This window comes from Alosa sapidissima, chromosome 12 (genome assembly GCF_018492685.1).
Source record: "Alosa sapidissima isolate fAloSap1 chromosome 12, fAloSap1.pri, whole genome shotgun sequence".
Taxonomy (NCBI): Eukaryota; Metazoa; Chordata; class Actinopteri; order Clupeiformes; family Clupeidae; genus Alosa; species Alosa sapidissima.
The window spans coordinates 12,139,115-12,158,317 of NC_055968.1; the positions used below are offsets into that span (position 1 = coordinate 12,139,115).

General features: G+C 47.0%; 1 protein-coding gene across 5 annotated transcripts in view; it reads left to right on the plus strand.

Annotated features, from left to right (window-relative positions):
• The window catches only part of ddah1 (dimethylarginine dimethylaminohydrolase 1), an 87,160-nt gene that overhangs the window by 40,357 nt on the left and 27,600 nt on the right, over positions 1-19,203 (plus strand). For all 5 annotated transcript variants that reach the window (XM_042058165.1, XM_042058164.1, XM_042058163.1 and 2 more), the window contains 3 exons: positions 15,854-15,953; positions 16,634-16,707; positions 18,644-18,763. In XM_042058165.1, the coding sequence (XP_041914099.1) occupies positions 15,863-15,953; positions 16,634-16,707; positions 18,644-18,763 (285 nt within the window). In that variant the 5' untranslated portion in view covers positions 15,854-15,862. The remainder of the gene's footprint in view (positions 1-15,853; positions 15,954-16,633; positions 16,708-18,643; positions 18,764-19,203) is intronic.

The window sequence follows — 19,203 nt, forward strand, 5'->3', positions numbered from 1 at the left end:
ATTAAACATTATAATGTTATCTCTGACTTGCATTATGTTCAGAACATTGTTGTCTTCTCTTGTCACATCAAACTCCTGTGACCTGTGTTAGCCTAGCTTTGATGACAAACTTTGGTGAACTGGGCGGTATATAATAATAGGCTAATAATAATCCTGTTCCAGCCCAAATCCAAACACTTGCCCACAGGTGGACATCTTTGTTTGAATGTGAAGTCATCAACAGAGTCCATTGCTTTACTTTATATGGCCGAGTTGGATGTCTCCAAGGCCCTCTGAGGACATGGTATGGTATTTATAGCCAAACTTTACCTTTGGTGTGAGGTGTAACCTAAACATATAAGGACATGGAAGAAAAAATATTTCCTGTTCCAACAACCCATCTTCACGTTATTGATTTTCATCCATTCTTGTGAAACAAACGAACAACGCCCATTTGGAATGTAATCCTGTGGTTATGCAGTTCTTTGAAGACATGAGTGTGAAGGTTGTGAACTTAATGGTTGTGGCTTTGCATGCTGGATAGGTCTCTGAGTTGTTTTAACAGTCTGTTGCAATCACAGGAAGAAGTAGAAAATCATTGTGCTTGGTGAATTGGGGCTGGATGTTTTGAGGTAAATCTGGGAGCCTCAGTTAAGATCGTGGCCTGGTGGTTGGAAGATGTACGTAAGCAGCCCACAATTTTAAAAGAGAACCGTTCATCCGGACACACACTAAATCAACAAATATTACATCCTCATTTAGCTCACCCACAAAAGACGCAACTGACAGAAAATAGCCTCCTTTTGCACTGTGGTTTCTCCAGTGTCCCGACTACCATTGCCGTCTCTCTGTGCGTGCACACCCCTCGACCCTGTAGCAACCCAAGCTCTGGGAGGTCTGAAGACGATGGCCCACCCTCCAAGAGAAGAGGAAACTCCATCTGGCAAGAATTTTTTTTTTTTTTTGACAGTGCCAGAATAAAGGACCTCCAGCAGTGTGCAAGACATTTATTCACCACCATGCACTTCTGCATCATCTTAGTTTTTAACCTGCCAAATCATTTCTGTCTAAATATTAACTAGCTGTCAAGCCAAGGGATTTACAGAGGCAAACCCAACTGGTAATCATCAGCAGAAAGCTCCTCATCCTCATCCATTTGCGCTGGCTTAGTCATTGGGGAGGCTGCATTCCAGGCTCACTGCTGTCCAAATACTCTGCTGAGTATTAGCATCAGGAGGAAGCAGTGACCATATAAAGGCTGCATCCTCCCAAAGCATGGCTAAATTTAGATTGCGGTCCGTGGGCCCTGATGGGAGTCGCTAACAGAGTGAACTTGGCGCACCCCGTGGATCTTGTGACGTCGAGGCGGCCTCCTCGCTCTTTAAGTCTAGGTCAGATTTACGGATGTTCGGGGTCTGTGAGCACATCTCCTCCCCGGAGACGGCCGACTGGTGTTAATAAGTTTGTTTGGGTGGACGGTCGCTAATCTTTCAGCTTCATGTAAAGTCACATTTTTTAAGGCCTTGCTGAAATTTTTGTTGTGGGGGGGTGGAGGGGTTTCTGGGAAAGCCCATCATTAACGGTGATGGGAAGCCTCATGGCTCAGTCTCCATTTTTTCCAGCACTTTTTTTTTTCTTTCCTTCGTTTCTCGGATGTCTTCCAGGAGGGTGAAAAAAGGGGGTGCCGTCTGCATACCCCTGCTCTGATTCCCCTTGACGGATTCCTCCTCTCGTTTTTCCATATGGGCCTCTTGTGCTTATTAAAAAAAAAAAAAAAGGGCCTCCGATAGAAATCCCTCCGATTGCGTTGAGTTTTTTGCCAGAGTGGCAACCCCTTTTCCTATCGGGAAGTAGGCCAGTACATTCTTCGGAAAAGTATGGGCGTTCCTTGCAATGCGCTTTATGGTGTTCTCATACCTCAGAGGGTTTCCTTTTCCTCCCAATCTAGGCCTTGTCAATGTAGAAGGAACAAAAAAACAAAGAGCCTTCTGCTTAACTTAATCAGTCTGAGTGCTTGCCCTTATTGGGCTTATTGGATCAAATTAGTCTGAATCATCCTATCTGATGTCATGTCCACAAAACAGGCACATCCTTCTCCGGACTGGCCTGGCGCACATGCTGGATAATGTGATCCCCGTTTTCATACATGTTTCCCTGACTTTAATGTAGAGAGGGGAAAGGAGAATGCTCGCTATTGTGGCTGATTTCTTGGGCAGGAGAAAGCAGGGTGGAGCTGGTAAGATGACACGCCGCATACTATGGGGCGACTGAGGAGGGATTCCCTCAGTACAAAAAGCACTCGTACTCCTACGCGCCCTTGACTCAAGCGGAGGTAACTCCTCATGGATGGAAGTCCAGCCCTATGCTTGAAGTGCACACACACACACACACACACACGCTGCGCACGCGCGCGCACACACACACACACACACACACACAAACACAAACACCATTGCTATGACAACAGTGGTGTCACCACTTAACTAAGCAGGAGTACACCAGAAAGGAGGGAACCTTTTCTGTTATTGATTACTTACTCCTGAGGGTTTCCTTGCTTCTCTCTTTCTTTCTCTCGCTCTCTCTTTCTCTTTCTCTCTCTTTTCTCTGTTCAAACAGAGCCCTCTGCAGGGTCAGGATCCTAACAAACGTAAATCCATGAAAAGAGTCGTCTGTGTTCATTTGAAAAAAAAAAACACCCTAAAGCGTCTGCATGCGATTGGTGTGGGGTCAATTCTGGTGACCCCTCTGATGTCATGCACTAATGCCTGAGACAGAGACACACACCCACACTGGTTTAGTCCCTTTCTGTTAAGTTTCTGCATCTTGATAGTACATATTGACAAAGTACTGTTTTCAACACAATTGAAGTAAGACCTAGCATATGAAGCCATATTTGATGGGGATGGGTGGGGGGCACAGATCCAGATGAATCAGAGCAGTAGGCTTCCTCAGGGAATGTTTCTGATGTTTTGAGTCATGACCCCTATATTACGGTCTTTATGATAGGTTTTCAGAGGTCGGTGTGAATCGCTTCTTTAGCCATGATCTCCACTGGGTGGTCTTGAATGCTTGTGTAGATGAGCCACTGGTAGGAGCAAGTCTAGATTTTTCACCTCAAGATGGACTCATTGAATGAATTTCACAGGTCAAGGGTAGATATTTGCTTTTTTATTTCAGTAAATGTACTAAAAAGCTTCTTTCAAAGATGTGGCCGATCCATTAAATATATGAAGTATCATATGCCAGAATGGAAATAACATATGTCATCTTTTGGATAAGATCTTTACCATAAATCGCTCATGAATGTTTGTTTTTTTTGTTATTTTCCCTTAATGAATTCGTGGAAGAGGCCAAATAGTTTTTATCTCTCTCTGCCCCCTGCTGCTCCATGCTTCCCTCAGCGGGACCAAACAGCATCTCCTGATAGACGAGTATTTGTTTTCAGTCTGGCAGAGGTGGCCGAACGGGCAGGGGTCCTCGGTTTAGTTTGCATGTTTATTTACCACAGAAATACCATCACCCAAAGCATGGAGGGGTCACTGCCCTGTCGCGCCATGGTCAAAATTGAGAAGACTAAATCAGTGAACCGAAAGCAACCCCCCTTGCAAACCACCTCCCCACCAATCATGCCACATCTCCTTGGGGGTGACCCACTGCGAAAGCACCCCCCCCCCCCCCCCCAGCATCCCCCCAGCATCACTCTGTGTATTTGTGGAGCCGCCTCAGTGTGGGGTACTGGGGAGAGACACATTCCTCAGAGATTGGCCGATATCGCCTGTGTAAATTAGATGGAGCCCTTCAATTTTCTCCCCTCAGAGCCGAGACCGCCGCAGGGTCACAAGAGCGGGAATGTGTGTTTGCTTTTCTATGATAGTGGTCTGTCTGCGGCGTGTGTGTGTGTGCGTGTCTCTCTGTTTGTGTATAGTCGCAGTGTTGGTGTAAGACTTCGGCCATCGATTGTGATTGTATGTGTGTTTGTGTGTGTGTGTATGTGTGTGTGAGATACTGAGCCTTGTTAAGACATTAGTGTTGTGTTTCTTTCCATCGATCTCAAGAGGTTCCCTGGAAGGAATGTTGGATTTTCCCCTTGTTTGTATTAACGTCTCTCCTCATAATACCGATGTGTTATTTTTCTTTTCCCCTGATCGGCCCTGACGTTCCTTCACTGTGGGGATGAGGGGATCCTCTTTGGTCCTCTGACATTGCCATAATGATGAGTGAAATAGTTTAGTGTCGTAAACTCGGTCTTGCTTGAGCTCTCACCACTACCAACAGCTTGCCCGTCTTTGTTCAGTACTGGTGAGACTGGCAAATACTTTTCTTAGTGGAAAACAAAACATAAAAGAGCTAATTGTCTATAGTGGTGGTGCCATTTAGGGCTATTAAGTGTCATTGAGGGTTTATGTATGAGTGGCGGTTGTAAAATCTAAAATGACTGGAATATATCATTTTTACAGCTTTATTTTATTATTGTAGACACAAAAAAAAGTTTTTTTTTTGTTTTTTTTTCCCTGAACTCTGAAAATGACAGCCAGGCAGTAAGATATTTGCTCAAGGGGTTGTGAAGACTTAGTTAAGTTTGGCATGGGAGACCGAGTGGGGGGAGAGAGAGCGAGAGACTGATGAGACTCGATAATGAAAACAAAACAACTCAAGCTTTTCAGCCGAAGTGCTTGCGCAGCCTTTGCCACTTCAGAAAAAAAAAATCAGCAAGTGTAAATAGACAGACGAAGGAGGTGAGGAGTGAAAGAGAAACAAGGAGAAGAGGAGACAGGCAGAGAAGGTGATCGAGAGAGAGATAGTGCAGGTATGCTGACTGATAAAGACAAACCGCCGAAGGAGAGCGAGATTCCTGGACAGAAGGCAGGAGGGTGCAGGTGAGGAAGGAAGCAACCAGCGCAGCTCCCCGAATAGAACCGATCCCGGTGTGAAGCGACTCAGTTGGGGGCGACTGAATTAAATGAAATTCAAACCTGGTAATTGTGGGAAGTCCACAAAGCCTGCCTCAGGGGAAGGGAGGGAGGGGGGTGTACACCATATCCAATGATGGCTAGAGAGGAGAGAAGAGACACCCGATGCCTTGAATGCTGAATGAGGCCCTGGCTGACACACCAGGTGCCTCGGTAGGTTCCAGAGCAGAGTCTCCATTTGGGAAGCTGGAGACCTAATGGGACTTTTGCGCCAACAACACCCTCTGGGGGTAATGGGGTGTGCTAATACCATAGGGTGAAGGGTGAGGAAAATGTGGAGCATGAGGTGGCTACATGGGGGGTCGTCCGGTCGCTCTTATAAGAGAATGGTAACACTTAACAAGCGCTGACCCCCCCAACCCCCCACCCCACACACACACACAAACAAACACACACACAAACACATACACACACTCCTCCCACGACTGATGCCAATATCCTACAGTCCTTAGAAAATGTCTATCTGGCTCTCTTGCCATACACACAAACACACACACACACACACACACACTGCTCACTCGTAGCATCTTTGTGTTACGAGCGAATCCCAGCCCTGGAACTGAGATGGCTACATCTCACTTTCAACCCATAATGCACCTTGGCAGCCTTTCTCCCCAGGCTCGTTTTAAGAGCTCGCAATAGAAGGTGTCATCCTAAGTTGCGGTAGGGTTTTTTTTCCCTCTTCTGATTGTCCATACCTCCCAGACCCCATTTTTCTGACCGAAATCCCAGCTGGCATCAGCTCAAACCACAGCATAATGGATTGTGTGTGTGTGTGTGTGTGTGTGTGTGTGTTCGTGTGTTCGTGTGTATGTCTATCCATGTGTATTTATTTAGGGGTGTGTTTTTCAGTGTGTGTGTGTCTACAGTGTGTGTGTGTAAGATTCCATGAGTTCCACTGACCTACTTTTGCAGTATTTATGCAATTCTTCAGCAAATGGCTTCATTGTGTTGGTATTCTATACCTGCCCCTGTCAGTTCTGTTCCTCCTTCCTTGGTACTTGTGGTTGTATGTTTGAAAAGTGCCTTGACACACCATGAACAGTTTGTTTTGATTAGCAGTGTTTTGCTATCTTTTTGTTTGTTTTTCTCCCCATCACTGCAAAATTATCTGTCAAAGTTGTTTTTTTTTGTTGTTGTTGTTCATGACACCCGTTGTATTGACATAATGTCAAAAACGCCTACACTGTGTTGTCCAGATATCCACAGAAGTTAAGCGCCAGGCCAGCTATCTTAGGCCAGATATCACAATATCGTGTTGTACCATTGTGACCCATATATTACATATAATGCAAGTCATTGGAAGAGTGTCATATGGTTGCATTCAAGACAACTCAAAGACTTTTCCCATTCTGCTCCTTTAAAGATGCTGTCTGTGTTTCATGTTTTTAGATGTTAGAGAGTTAAACGTGAATTGGGTGAGACAGCAGGCCATATATATTGTGTTTGTTGTTTTCACATCATGTATGTATTCTAGCAAAGTAGCCAAGCATGTATGCTAGCAGCACTCAACCCTCAGTGCTATTAGCTAGCTAGCCCTAGCATGAAGTCTTCATTTCTGTAACCTGAATTTGACCCTCTGACCTCCACTAGAGCAGCACTCCATGGAGAGATTGAATATGAACATGAATGTGATGCAATCCTGCAGGCATGACATGGGCTGCTACCCAAGCTGGAGCTAATGGACGTCAGTCAGGCCGCTGACGGTTCACACGATCAGGCTAAGAAAATGCATTATCGGCTTCAAATAGAAATCGTTTGGAGTGTTCGTGTGATATCAATCCATTACAACACCACGACTGCTCCCTGCCTTTTCTCTCATTGCCATATTAACAGTTGACAGTATGCAGCTTACAAACAAATTGAGACTGTCATCAGCAGCTTGACGTTTAAATTGTGCACCCGACTATCCACAGTATATGCCATTTGATCTCTTATCTCTGAAGTAGAGTCCATTCTGCATCTTATGGTGCAGCATCTAATTACTGTTGGAGAAAGTCACTGATCCAGAAAGCATCCAGAAAATTTACTTTTGAATGCAGGTCCGCCAATCCCACCTGTCTGTATGCAGAGTCAAATGCTACAGTTTCGCTGACGTCAAACTCCAATTTCCTCAAACAATTTGACACTGCTCTCTAATTTTTCGTGGTGAAATTTACATTCCAGAGCTGGAATTCGGTCACTATTTTGTTCCTTTAGATTTTAGAATGTCACAGATAACTTTGAACCCTCCGCATTCTAACTTTAAATTGACTTGCCTAGGCTGTCATAATTGACATCTTTATCTTTTGAATTTTAAAATGCAGTAGACTGGGTTTTGAATGGACTTTACTTGATGTGTAAAATTGACTGTTATCAAGTCATTATAATTAAGGCAATTTATTAACATTTGATAACATGTAATAGCCATTTGCCATCTATATAACCAAAACCAAGTCAAATGTACAGAGAGCTGAATAAGATCTGCATATATAAAATATGAAATTGAGCACTAAGTCATCAAACAGCCGGTCACAACAGGAATACAGCAAAGTTTGCTATCATCTCTCTGCATTTATTTTTAGTGACTGAAGACTTCCATATGAGTACAGCTTGCAAGCTAAAGCATTACTTTACAGATATTGTTGTGTGGTGCCAACATCGAATATGTTCCTTCCCTCCACCTTTGTAACAATTCACTGCCCCACCCCACCCCCCAAAACTCTCCCCATCACTCAGCTCAGCTTGGGAGGCTGAAAGACTGTGCTGTGCTGGACAGTGCTGCTGCCCTTGGCTGCCCTCTCTGTCACAGCTCTCCCATCTCAGCGGCAGCAGGAGCAACCACGGGAGGAATGCACCAGCCTGGCCAAGGGGCTCTGCTCACTGGAGTCGAAGAGAATGGACCTTCAGGTGGAGAAAGGCCCACTGAGTGTGTGGCCCACAGGGCTTGGCACTCGCTCCAGCCAGTGCATTGTGACAGGAGAGTGGCCTTCGCTGATTTGTGCCGCCCAATGGCCCTCCCTCCCTCCTCTGCCCACCCCACCCGTCCCCCCTACCCAATGCATTCTTGTTTTTTGGCTGTGCATGTCCTGCTGAAATGGGAGAAAGTGAGAGGACAGTCTGTTTATGTGAGGGTTTGAGTGTATGTGTGTGTGTGTGTGTGTGCGCCTGTGTGTGCGCCTGTGTGTGTGTGAGAGAAGGTGGAAGGATTAGGCGTTTGTGTGTGTGTGTGTGTGTGGGAGAGAGACAGTGAATAGGTAGAGGGGGAGATGGGGAGTTTCACTGCCAAACACATAACGATAAATCATTTATGTAAGCCACCGAAAAAGTGTCCCATTGAGAACACACAGGGCGGTGCAAAAGTGCCTCTGCACGGCACACCCACCCCTCCACATGACTTCAGTCCAAAAGCATCTATATGATCTTACCTCCAGGGGTCCTCTTCCCCCGAAACCCAGAGGTGATTGTGTTGGGTCTGTTTCTCTGGTGTGTGTGTGTGTGTGTGTGTGTATGCGTGCATGTGTGTGTGTGTGTGTGTGTGTGTGTGTGTGTGTGCGTGTATGTGTGTGCGCGTGTGAGGTGGGTGTGGTGTTTAGCCAGATTAGCTTCTTCAGTTGGAATGTTAATGGTGGGGCATTTACAGCCGTCAGACCCGTCAGAGGCATCATCGATGGGCTTCGTGCTTCTCTCTGGACCAGAGAGGCGTGAAATGGCCGAGAGGAGAGGGGGCCCTGGCGGGTGGTCACGGCTGGGGAGCCTTAGCCTCGGGGTGGTCTCTCTCTCTCTCCGCACGAGGGGGCCGGGATGGGGCCTCGCACCGCAGATCCATTCCAGTGTGGACAGGCGCTGGAGCAACCAACTGTTGCCGTGGCCCTTATCTTGGGAGATATGTGCATATATGGTGTCCCTGTAGTTGGCAAATGACATGGGGACATGATGGATCACTGAGGTCATGGGATTGATACTAAGCGAGGACCTACAGTGCGGAAAAAAATGAAGAGACCACTTCACATTTTTCTGATGTCATCCTACGGTTGCTGAGTGACATTCGAATGAGTTGACGGTCATATTCAAATGTGCAGTGGTCTCTTCATTTTGGAATATGACCGTCAACTCATTCTATTGTCACTCAGCAACCGTAGGATGACATCAGAAAAATGTGCAGTGGTCTCTTCATTTTTTCCAGAGCTGTATACTGTTGAGACTCTGTGGAGTACAGTACGCTAAACTTTGGTACTAAGCGAGGGCATACACTGGTGAGACTGTGGAGTACAGTACGATACACTGGTGAGACTCTGAATGGAAATGGGCAGATGGGCGAATTTCACACATTTGCTCTAATGGTAGAGCACTTGAGGTTGAACTTGGACCCCTCCCACAGCCCCATGTGGATAACCGTGACACATCGAACCAATTTAACTACCCTGGCCTGCGAGACTACACACACACATACACACATACTGCTGTTTTCTGGGTGTCTAAATGGAATGGCTCCAGGGGGCTCTATTGATTGCTTCCAATGGTGTGAAACCAGCCCACCCACCATTTCACCCCCCACCACCACCCCATCCCTTATAACAACCACCAACAACACACTCAGCCACCCCGCTGGAGCCCACGACTCCCCCAATCCAGAGCTTTGGCTCCAGCCTCACCTCTCGCTGTGTTAAATAGCCTGATAATAATACTGCCACTATGTCAATGCAAATGGAGTGGGTGGTATGGGTCTGAGAGAAAGCAAGAGAGGAGAGAGAGAGAAAGGAGAATGGGGAAAAAAAGTCCTTTGGGTTTTCCCGGTAATCTGAACTGTAAAGTTTGGCGAACAGAAAGGGGAACATTGTGTTTTTTTTTCCTCTCTCTCTTCTGGGGAATGCAGGAATGCTGTGAGAAGCATCTCCGCACAAAAGGGCCCCCGAAAACAGAGCAGTGACAGCGACACTGTTTTACAGGTCAGCGCCCTGGCCTGCACTCCCTGCCTGTTTCAGTGCCAGGGAATGGAGGGAGGCAGAGAGAGATGGAGGGGTGAAAAAGAAAAAGGGAGATGGGAGCCAGAGGGGGAGAGAAGGAGTGAGCGAGAAAGTGCTGAATGCAGACTGATTAAGAGGACGAGAGAGGAATGTGAGAGATTATTAAATTAGATGAGATCCAGCGAGATAATGAATGCTTAATGACGCTTGATGGATGATGTGGAAGTGGAGAACAGGATGCTGAGATGGAAGATTTAAGAATTTAAATGGATTGAATGAGAAAGACAGACATAGATGCCCTCCATCCAACCATCTGCATGTCTGCCTAACGTCTACCTGTCCCTCTCTTTCTTTAATATGCACTCTTAGACCATACATCAGCTATATAGCAGTTTCTGCACACTGGCTCTTAAGCACGGTCTCAAAATAGGTGCACTTGCACGCACGCGCGCGCGCGCGCACACACACACAGACACACACAGCATGCTGACAAGTCTGTCACATGCACTCATGCATGCAGACACACTCACACAAACATACACACAAACACAGACTTGTTCATGCCATGCACACGCACACACACACACACACACACATGCTGAGCGAGTGAGTGAACTTCCAGGGCTGAGGCATGAGGCCCTCACCAAGCGCTCAAGCATTTGGGGGGAAAAGAGGCTTTTGTCATGCAGTGCTGGCACCATGCTTCAAGGTTCATTTCTTCGCATTAATGGCCTGCATAAATGGCCAGCCAGCCGAGAGCTGTGCTGAGGGCCGGGCATGCTAATTGTTTTCCTGTCTCGTGCAGATAGGGAGGGAACTGTCAATCATTGTTACCACATCAATTACAGGAGAGCCTCCAAACACACAAAGAGAGAGAGAAAGGTGAAGAGAGAAAAGTAGTCAAAGTTATATGAGGGAAACCTATCTATTAAGGGACATGAACCATGTGTCATGAAATTCACTCAACTGTTAAAGGCTGTAGGCCTATATAGTCTTACAGGGAAGCTACACCAGTCGCGTAACGCACTGGGTAAAAATCATTTTCTCCATACCATACCATATTCTCTCTTTCGTGTGAAAATAGCCCAACAGCATGGCAAAATGAACAAACATGATATGCTTTAATTGCAATCACTGTATGACACTACTTTGAGTTTGGACCAACCAGACGGATCAATTGTGAAAACGGCCTTAGTCTAAAAGAGAACTAGTTAGCAATAATGCAACCAGCAGTGAGCACTTTCTCTGCTGGTTAATTTATATAGTTTGGCAATACATTACCCAGATAGCAAGAGGCTGGGGGACCACTGTCGGCCCACTCGGGGAAGATCTGGCGGGTTGCAGACAAATGGCCCAATATTTTGCCATTTGTTGAGTTATACTCCATACATCATTTTAATAACATTTCATGTATTTTCTTAATGTTCATAAAAAGTTACATTTAAAGAGATGGTGGTCCAACGGTGGACCACTAGTGGCAATCCACCGGCGGCATACCACCAGCGGTCTGCTATCTGCCAATCTGATTTTGCTATCTGGGTAGGCAGCCTCTGGCCATAAGAACTGGGTGAGTGACCCAGACAACTCTAACGGGGAGGCTACAGCGGGCACGTAACTGAAGCGTTCCGTTCACGTTGCGTCTGCTGCAACAATTAGCTTCCACTATAATGAATGGAACTGGCTACACCAGACGTGATGGCTGCATGTACGTTCAAAAAAATTAGACCAGTCTTCTAAAACCATTTTTACACAACACGAACAGAGCACTTCAGTTGCACATCCGATGTACTGTAGCTGTACTGTTAAGCTACTAACAGCCTGGGTGGCAAAGGGAATAGCACATGTGTCCGTTTGTCCATTTGACCATATGCCATCAACATGAATTTGAAGATGGTCAAAAATCGAGCCAACAGCAAACCATCCCCCTGAAAACAGTGGACATTTGCATAATGTTATACTTGCTTTAAGCTGAACAGGAAGATGTGAGCTGGACTCAGTGCTAGAGCAGCTGTGTGTGTGTGAGAGCTGAGATTTCATCCCTCGCTCCCTCCCACAGGGCATTTAGGCAGGATGCTCACTGCGGTCAGGTTGAGACGCTCTGGAACATCCCACTGGCCTACTTGGCACAGTGGTGGCGCACTTCGTCTAAATACACTCCTGAACACGAATCAATTTTTAGCAGGGTGCGCCTTCATCAAGTGCTTCTCTTTCAAAGCCCAGAAAAGTGGAGTGCACAAGGAAAACAGAACCAGAGTTGCATGAACCGACAGCCAGAGATGTGTGATGAAGTGATGCTGAGACGTCTTTTGAAGGGAAAAAGCCTTAAAAGGCTGTTTGATTATGCTTCCTGTGAAGTGATTGGTAGAAAATCGACCTGGCAAACATCTACCTTTGACCTTAGATGTACCACACTACATTGTGATGAAAGGGTCAGACTTCACCGATGGATCCATCAAGACAGGCCTTCAAAGAGATAGCAGGGTAACATGTAATCTGAAAAAAGATGAGAGATTAATAATGTAATCTACAAAACCTGACAGCCTGCAGTAGTGTAGAGAGATTCATTTAAGGCTGTAGAACTATCCATATTCAAGAATAGAAAAGAAAGGTTACTGTTAAACTTGGCAGCTCGTAAAAACGCGGTGCAGGCCGGCACCTTGATGAAAACTTCCAGACAGACAGCCATGTGAGATGCTCTGGTTTTCCGTGAGAATGTTCTCTGTGTCTCATAATAGACTTTGATGTATCTCTGCCTTTGATTCTGTTGTGACATGCAAAGTTATGTCATGGATGCTGTTTTGCGGTTTTGGGAGGTGGGTGGGCCTGAAATCACGCTGACTGGAATTCTTTCCCCATAAGCTTTTTCATCGGAGCTAGACTTTCCTCGAGCTCTTTTATTCCTGGAAATGCTAATTTATCGTCTGCGGCGTGGATGGGAGCCTTTGATAGCGTGCCGTATTTGTGGAGCATGACATTCAATATCCTCGTGCACATGTATATACAAAGGCTCGGAACAGGACACTTTTTTTTGTATGTGCATGCGTTTCCCATGGAGGCCCTTCTCCATTGTAGTGTCCATCTGGTGCAGATTACTCATCCGTACCATGTAAATGTATGATCCGGAACCAGTTTTGTTCCGTCAGAAAGAGTCAACCCCTCTGCACCCTGCACCACACATGGGTAGGCCTACACATTTGGCACATACATACACATGCACATCACAAGCCTATCCACTATACACACATAAACACACAAGAGTATACATAGTATAATCATTGTACCCACATAGTATAGTAGCACAAGCTCACATATACAGTCATGTCCTGAATTTCCCCTTGGGGATCAATAAAGTATCTATCTATCTATCTATCTATCTATCTATGTAGACACACACATGCACCCAAATACACCCTGCTCCAAACACATAAAATAATTTGTCCACTGCACCACCACACACACACAAATGCACAGTTGCACACACTCTTACAAACACTGATGGACACGCACACACACATCGTGGCTGTCCTTTCTCCCTGCCTCATCAGAGCTTGCATTTAAGGGTCAATGCCTTTGACTCGCGGCGGCGCATTTGCGGCCTGGCTGTTCCTTCGCGCTGCGTGCCACAGGAAATGCCTGGGGGCTGATGCAACGGCTCCTCTCCACTCTCCTCTCTCTCCGAGCTGCAGCTCCTGGAAGGGGACCCACAGCTGCGATAGCAGCAGGCTCCTGCCACACCACATGCGCTTTGCAGCAGACACCAGGATGGAAGGGAGAGAGGGATGGAGGGAAGAAAAGAGAGGGAGGGAGAGCCAGAGGGTGCACTGCAGAGGTCAGCCAGCCAGACTGAGCAAGGACCCGGCCAGCAAGTGGCAAAAACAACCTCTGGCCCTTCCTCCGGGCCCATATCTCTCTCTCTGTCTCTCTCTGAGGTCAGGTGAAAGGAATGGGAGTTCAGGATGCGGCCCTCTCGTCTGCCTCTCTTGTAGTCAGTCCCCCCTGCTTTCTGAACAAAGCCCCTCCCTCCGCCAGTGAGGCTGCCTCGCTGCAGGGGAGGGGGGTGATGATGCCAATCGTGCCCTCTGCAAGCGTGAGAGGCAGGGTGTAGTGGCGATTGTGTGGGAGCCTGGGGGGGGGGGGGGGGGGGGGGGGTTGGGGGGTGCACACAGTCTGTATGTTAAGTTAACCAGGGCAGTTCCAAGGTCAGTTACTGTCGAGGTCACAGAGCTGATTAGAAATGCCCTGAACAAAAATGTCCTTTATGATGGTCCTTATAGCTAAAGAGCATCATTTAATGTGAGGATGCCTCTCATTCACTGCAGTCTGCATAAGAAGAGGTGCAAGTCTCAGGCTTCACTGGCATCAGCCAAACAAAGCTGCATTCAGAAAGCTCTTTTCAGTAACATTGGATTCTATGGCACAGTCACTTCCAACAGCGGTTTTTGCGGCCGGGCTAAATAGCCTGACAATATGTTAGCAGTGTGGAATAAAGACAGACCATAATGCTATGATATTTACATGCATAGCACATGAACCTTTTCCAAGCCAAGGCCACCAACAGCTTTTCCCGAGATATCTTTGGCAGGGCACACTCAGGAAGGTCGGACTGTAAAAGGAACACAGTGTACCCAAATACTGGGGTAAACGAGGAGACACAGAGGTTGAGGGGGGAAAAACGCACAGAAGGAATGTGCAAGTGTTTGCACGTTTGCATACGTGTTTATATTACTCTAAATGCTATTTAGAGAAGAATTAGCATACCTTTCAAACACGTTATGAAACTTAAACTGCGTGGGTTAGAATCGCACTCCCGTTATGTAGGTTAAGTGGTACCAGCATTTAAAAACAGTGATTTCTGTCGTCCTATTCCTTGTGTCCTGCCTCAGCTCTGGGTAATTCTGTTTCCCTGATGAGTAGTTTACGAAGACTAAACTCTTAAGACTGTTTATTTACCGTAACATGAAGCCAATCTCCCTGGGCTCCAATTAAACAAATAACGATACCGTAAACCAAACAAGCACCCCCGTATGTATAATATGAAACGGCCGAAATGGGGGGACAAATGGATGAACTGCACTATCTCATGGAATGAAGTGAGGGGGGGTCGTTTCCACGGCAGCGGCCCACCTGGGTGACCTCATGTTTTGGCACGGCCATCGTGAGTAGAAGCAGAAGCCTTGAATTAGCGAAGCGGCTGACCTCACCGTGAGATAGGGGCCGTGGAAAGACTGACTCGGCCGTAAACCCTGGGCCTTGCTCCCAGCCCTCCGGGAAGCGGCCAAGCCGGACAGTAAAACGCGCGACCTCTCGCCGGCCCCAAGAGCTGCTGCCGCGGTTGCTGTCGAGGAGCTTCTCCAGACGGCCGCATTAAAGACAGCTGACCAGTTTTTTGGGGGACGTTTCCGACAGTTGGGAGCTCAGTTTTTCTCTCTCTCTCTTTTCTCTCTTCCATTTTTTTATTGTTGTTTTCCTCTGCAGGTCACTTCCTTTACCTCTCTCTCCTTGTAAAAGTTTAACATATTTCCTTTTGCGATGACATCAGCCCCCTGGTCCCTCTGAGATGATGTCATCGCAGTGTTCTGCACGGGCTGCTTTCAGTTTGTTATGCAGTGAGGGGCCATGGGAGGCAGCCAGCTACCATATCACACACACACACACACACACACACACATGTGGACACACACACATACACACACACACAGACACACACTCAATAACATTTCACCACTTCCTGTTTGCTTATCTAGTATCCACACATATGGGGGCTATCATCACTGGATTTCATTTCACAGAATTTCATGTCATAATTTGCTTGAAGCACATTTCTTGTGTTTTTTTTTTTTTTATCTCAATGCTGTCACTTTTTCCATGTACATTTTCTGTGTGAAGTTAGATTATTGCCTCTTTTTCCAAGTTTAGGTCCACCACAACTCACTCTCCCCTTCTCTCTCTCTCCTTCAGACGGAGGCCATGAAGAAGGTTCTCTCAGACCTGAACCTGAATATTGTGGAGATGACCGATGAGTCGGCCACCCTGGACGGGGGAGACGTCCTGTTCACAGGTAACTGACCAATCGGATGTCACTTTCCTCACCCCCCTAGTCGATCGCGTGCCACCGCCTGGCTCCTTAACCTCCTGCTGGACGTACTCCAGCGGTCACTCTAGTAGTCCTCAGCACTGGCCGTGGAGCCTGATAATGACCAGAATAAGCATATGATGAAAATCTCCCACTGTGCCTTTTAGAGAGCCTCATTGTCCTGGAGACATCCCATCATAAACATGATTAGCTAATCTGGGTAGCCATGGTAATTAGTTGTTTTTTTCCTCCCCCCTCCTTCCCTCTTCTTCCTGTACATTTTGTTACAGTTATGCTGTGAATTAAATGTGGGTCATTCACTGAATGCGTCTGGAAAAAAAGGGAAGGAAAAAAGTGAAAGTACACCTAATTGAGTTTCTAGACGTTGGCTTGGCCTCCCCTCCTCACCCCTCCCCACCTCCTCCTCTTCCTCTCTCTTTCCCAGCGAAAATGACTTTCACATGGCAGTGCTAAAAACATTTCCTTTTGGCTTCTGCGCGGCCCGTGCTAAATGTCTCATCTGTGAAGGACCTCGGGCCCGCGCACCGTCTCTCTCTGCTGCGCTCGCATCTCTGTCTCCAGCCTCCTCGCCCTCGTCTGAAGAGGGGGGGGGGGGGGTCACCTGCTTCTGTCCTCTCACCTCGTTCCCTGGCTCTGTTTCACAGGTCGAGAGTTTTTCGTGGGGCTGTCGAAGAGAACGAACCAGAGAGGAGCTGAGATCCTTGCGGATGCCTTTAAGGTGAGTCAGGCGGTGTTTGTGTTTTTTGTGCCAGTCACTGCCACGCTTATCTAATCAGGTTGGTTCATTTGTGATCTTATCAAAAAAAATTAATCGATTTTAATAAGTTGTGGAACAGTTGCCACCTCAAAACTAAATAGGTCAGTGTGACCTTTGACACAAAGTACATATTTCTCTGCCTCAAACAAACTATTAATAAAGTTCATCTGTCACACAAATCCACTCTGTACCTACACTGGATTGATCGATGTTCTGTAGTCTTAAAACAGTCTTGTATTGTTCTGTCCCAGAAACAAAAACACGCACGCACGCACACACACACACACACACACACTCTGACCCAGCTGGTTGTTAACATGACGCATGAATGGATAAAGATCACCCAGCACAAGCCCATCTCTATACATACTACTGTGACCAGTGTCATCTTAACCTCCCCCCCCCTTCCATCAGACTTTGAGTCCATCTGATAAAGTATATGGCTGCTGAGTCATAGACTGGGCTGTGTGTGTGTGTGTGTGTGTGTGTGTGTGTCTCTGTCTGTGTGTGTGTGTGTCTGTCTGTCTGTCTGTCTGTCTGTATCTGTGTGCATGTCTGTCTGTGTGTGTGTGTGTGTGTGTGTGTTTGTCTGTCTGTCTGTCTCTATCTGTGTGTGTGTGTTTGTCTGTCTGTCTCTATCTCTGTGTGTGTGTGTGTGTGTGTGTGTGACCTGGGGCTGAGTCCACTTGGCTGCGCGCGGCCCGGTTCCCGTCTGTGTTTCATCTAAATTCCTCCGGGCCCAGCTCACTTGCTCACTGTTGCCGCTCACGCTCCATGGGCTCTGCTGTGAATGGCTCGCCCCTGGCAGACACATGCCTCTCCATTTCCCGGTTCCACTCGTCGGCTCACCTAACCCGTCAACCCCCGCTCTCCCTCTCCCTCTCCCTCTCCCTCTCCCTCTCTTTCACTCTCTCTCTTTCTCTTTCCTTTATCAAATTTAAGATGCTCTTACAGCATGTTCTGTTCAGCCCGGGGATTAAGTGCAGATGTGCAGAATGATGCGCAAAAAAAAAAAAGGGAACATTTTCTGCTGCTTTTTTTGCGGATCCCTGACGGCACGAGAGTGAAAAGACAAGAGGGGAGAGAGCGCTGGCAGGGGTCGAAGGTCACAGGAGACGTCTCTGGCCTCGTCCTGGCCCACGTGCACCGGGAACTCCGGCCGGCTCTAGACGAGGCTGACGATTGAGGAGTCCGTTGACTGACTGCCCATCGTGATAAGCCAAGGAAGACATTTGCGTGCTATCTCCACAGAATTATCATTACGACCCAGCCGCTCCATGCTGCTGCTGAGAACAGTTTGGTTTGGAGGTGGGGGGGTGGGGGTGTGGTTACTGGGTAGGGGGCAGCCTTTGATTTGGAGGCAACAGGCCAATTTAAGGGCAGGACACATTTTTTTTTCTTTTTTTCTTTTCTAGAGGCAGATAATTTCACACATGGCTCAAAGCACGCCATCAGGAAATGCCTGCTTGCGCCTTGGAATGCTTTGATAAGCAGAATTACACAGGAAGCCGTGCTTTCATCCTTCATTTGGACACGGCTGTGGAAAGTCTAATGAGTAGATGTACAGGGACAGATATGACGAGCTAATGCTCTCTCCCTTGGAGAGCTGCCCTAGAGCAGTGGCCAGCTCTCAGGTTATGTTATTTAAAATATCCCTCAGATTCATGTGAGATGATGGTCTCTGTGGCCGGGAGGCCACAAGATGTCAGGCTTTGTTGAATCATACATCCTCCTCTGCAAACTTACTGTCTCTTTTCATTTGGCTTCTAGCATGTTCCTTGTATGTGGACCAGTATGCAGGAGATGGTAGTGTGGGGTGGGGTGGATATGGCTATGAGCCCTGTCTGATCCTGTGTGTGTGTGTGTGTGTGTGTGTGTGTGTGTGTGTGTTTTGCAGGACTATGCCGTGTCCACTGTGCCAGTGACGGATGGATTGCACCTGAAAAGCTTCTGCAGCATGGCGGGACCAGGCCTCATCGCGATTGGTTCCAGCGAGCATGCTCAGAAAGCCCTGAAGGTACTTTGTCTCATATTTCTCTATTGTTAGAAATATGAACGTACTGTTTGTGTATGTGCATGAATGGGAGTCTGTCTGTGTCTGTGTATCAGTGTGAGATAGATACACTGTGTCCTATGGGGTTGTCTATTGTATCTGAAACATTGCAACTTAAACTCTAGTTTTTGATGACTTTGTCTTCTCATCCCATGTCTGTGGAAGAGGCCTTATGAGTGACCTCATTTTTGGTCTGTGTGGCTGTTATGGATTCTTCGGCACTGACAAACTTCTTCAGTCACCCCAGAGCAAAGTAGTACATTATCCACACAATCCTTAATGTTAGACAGCTACCTAAACAAAGCGCAGCACTACTGTGGAAAAACATGGTGTTCAGAGGGATATTAATGAATCAAGATGGTTTTGTTATAACGAGGCATTGAAGATGTAATTTCAGAACTGAT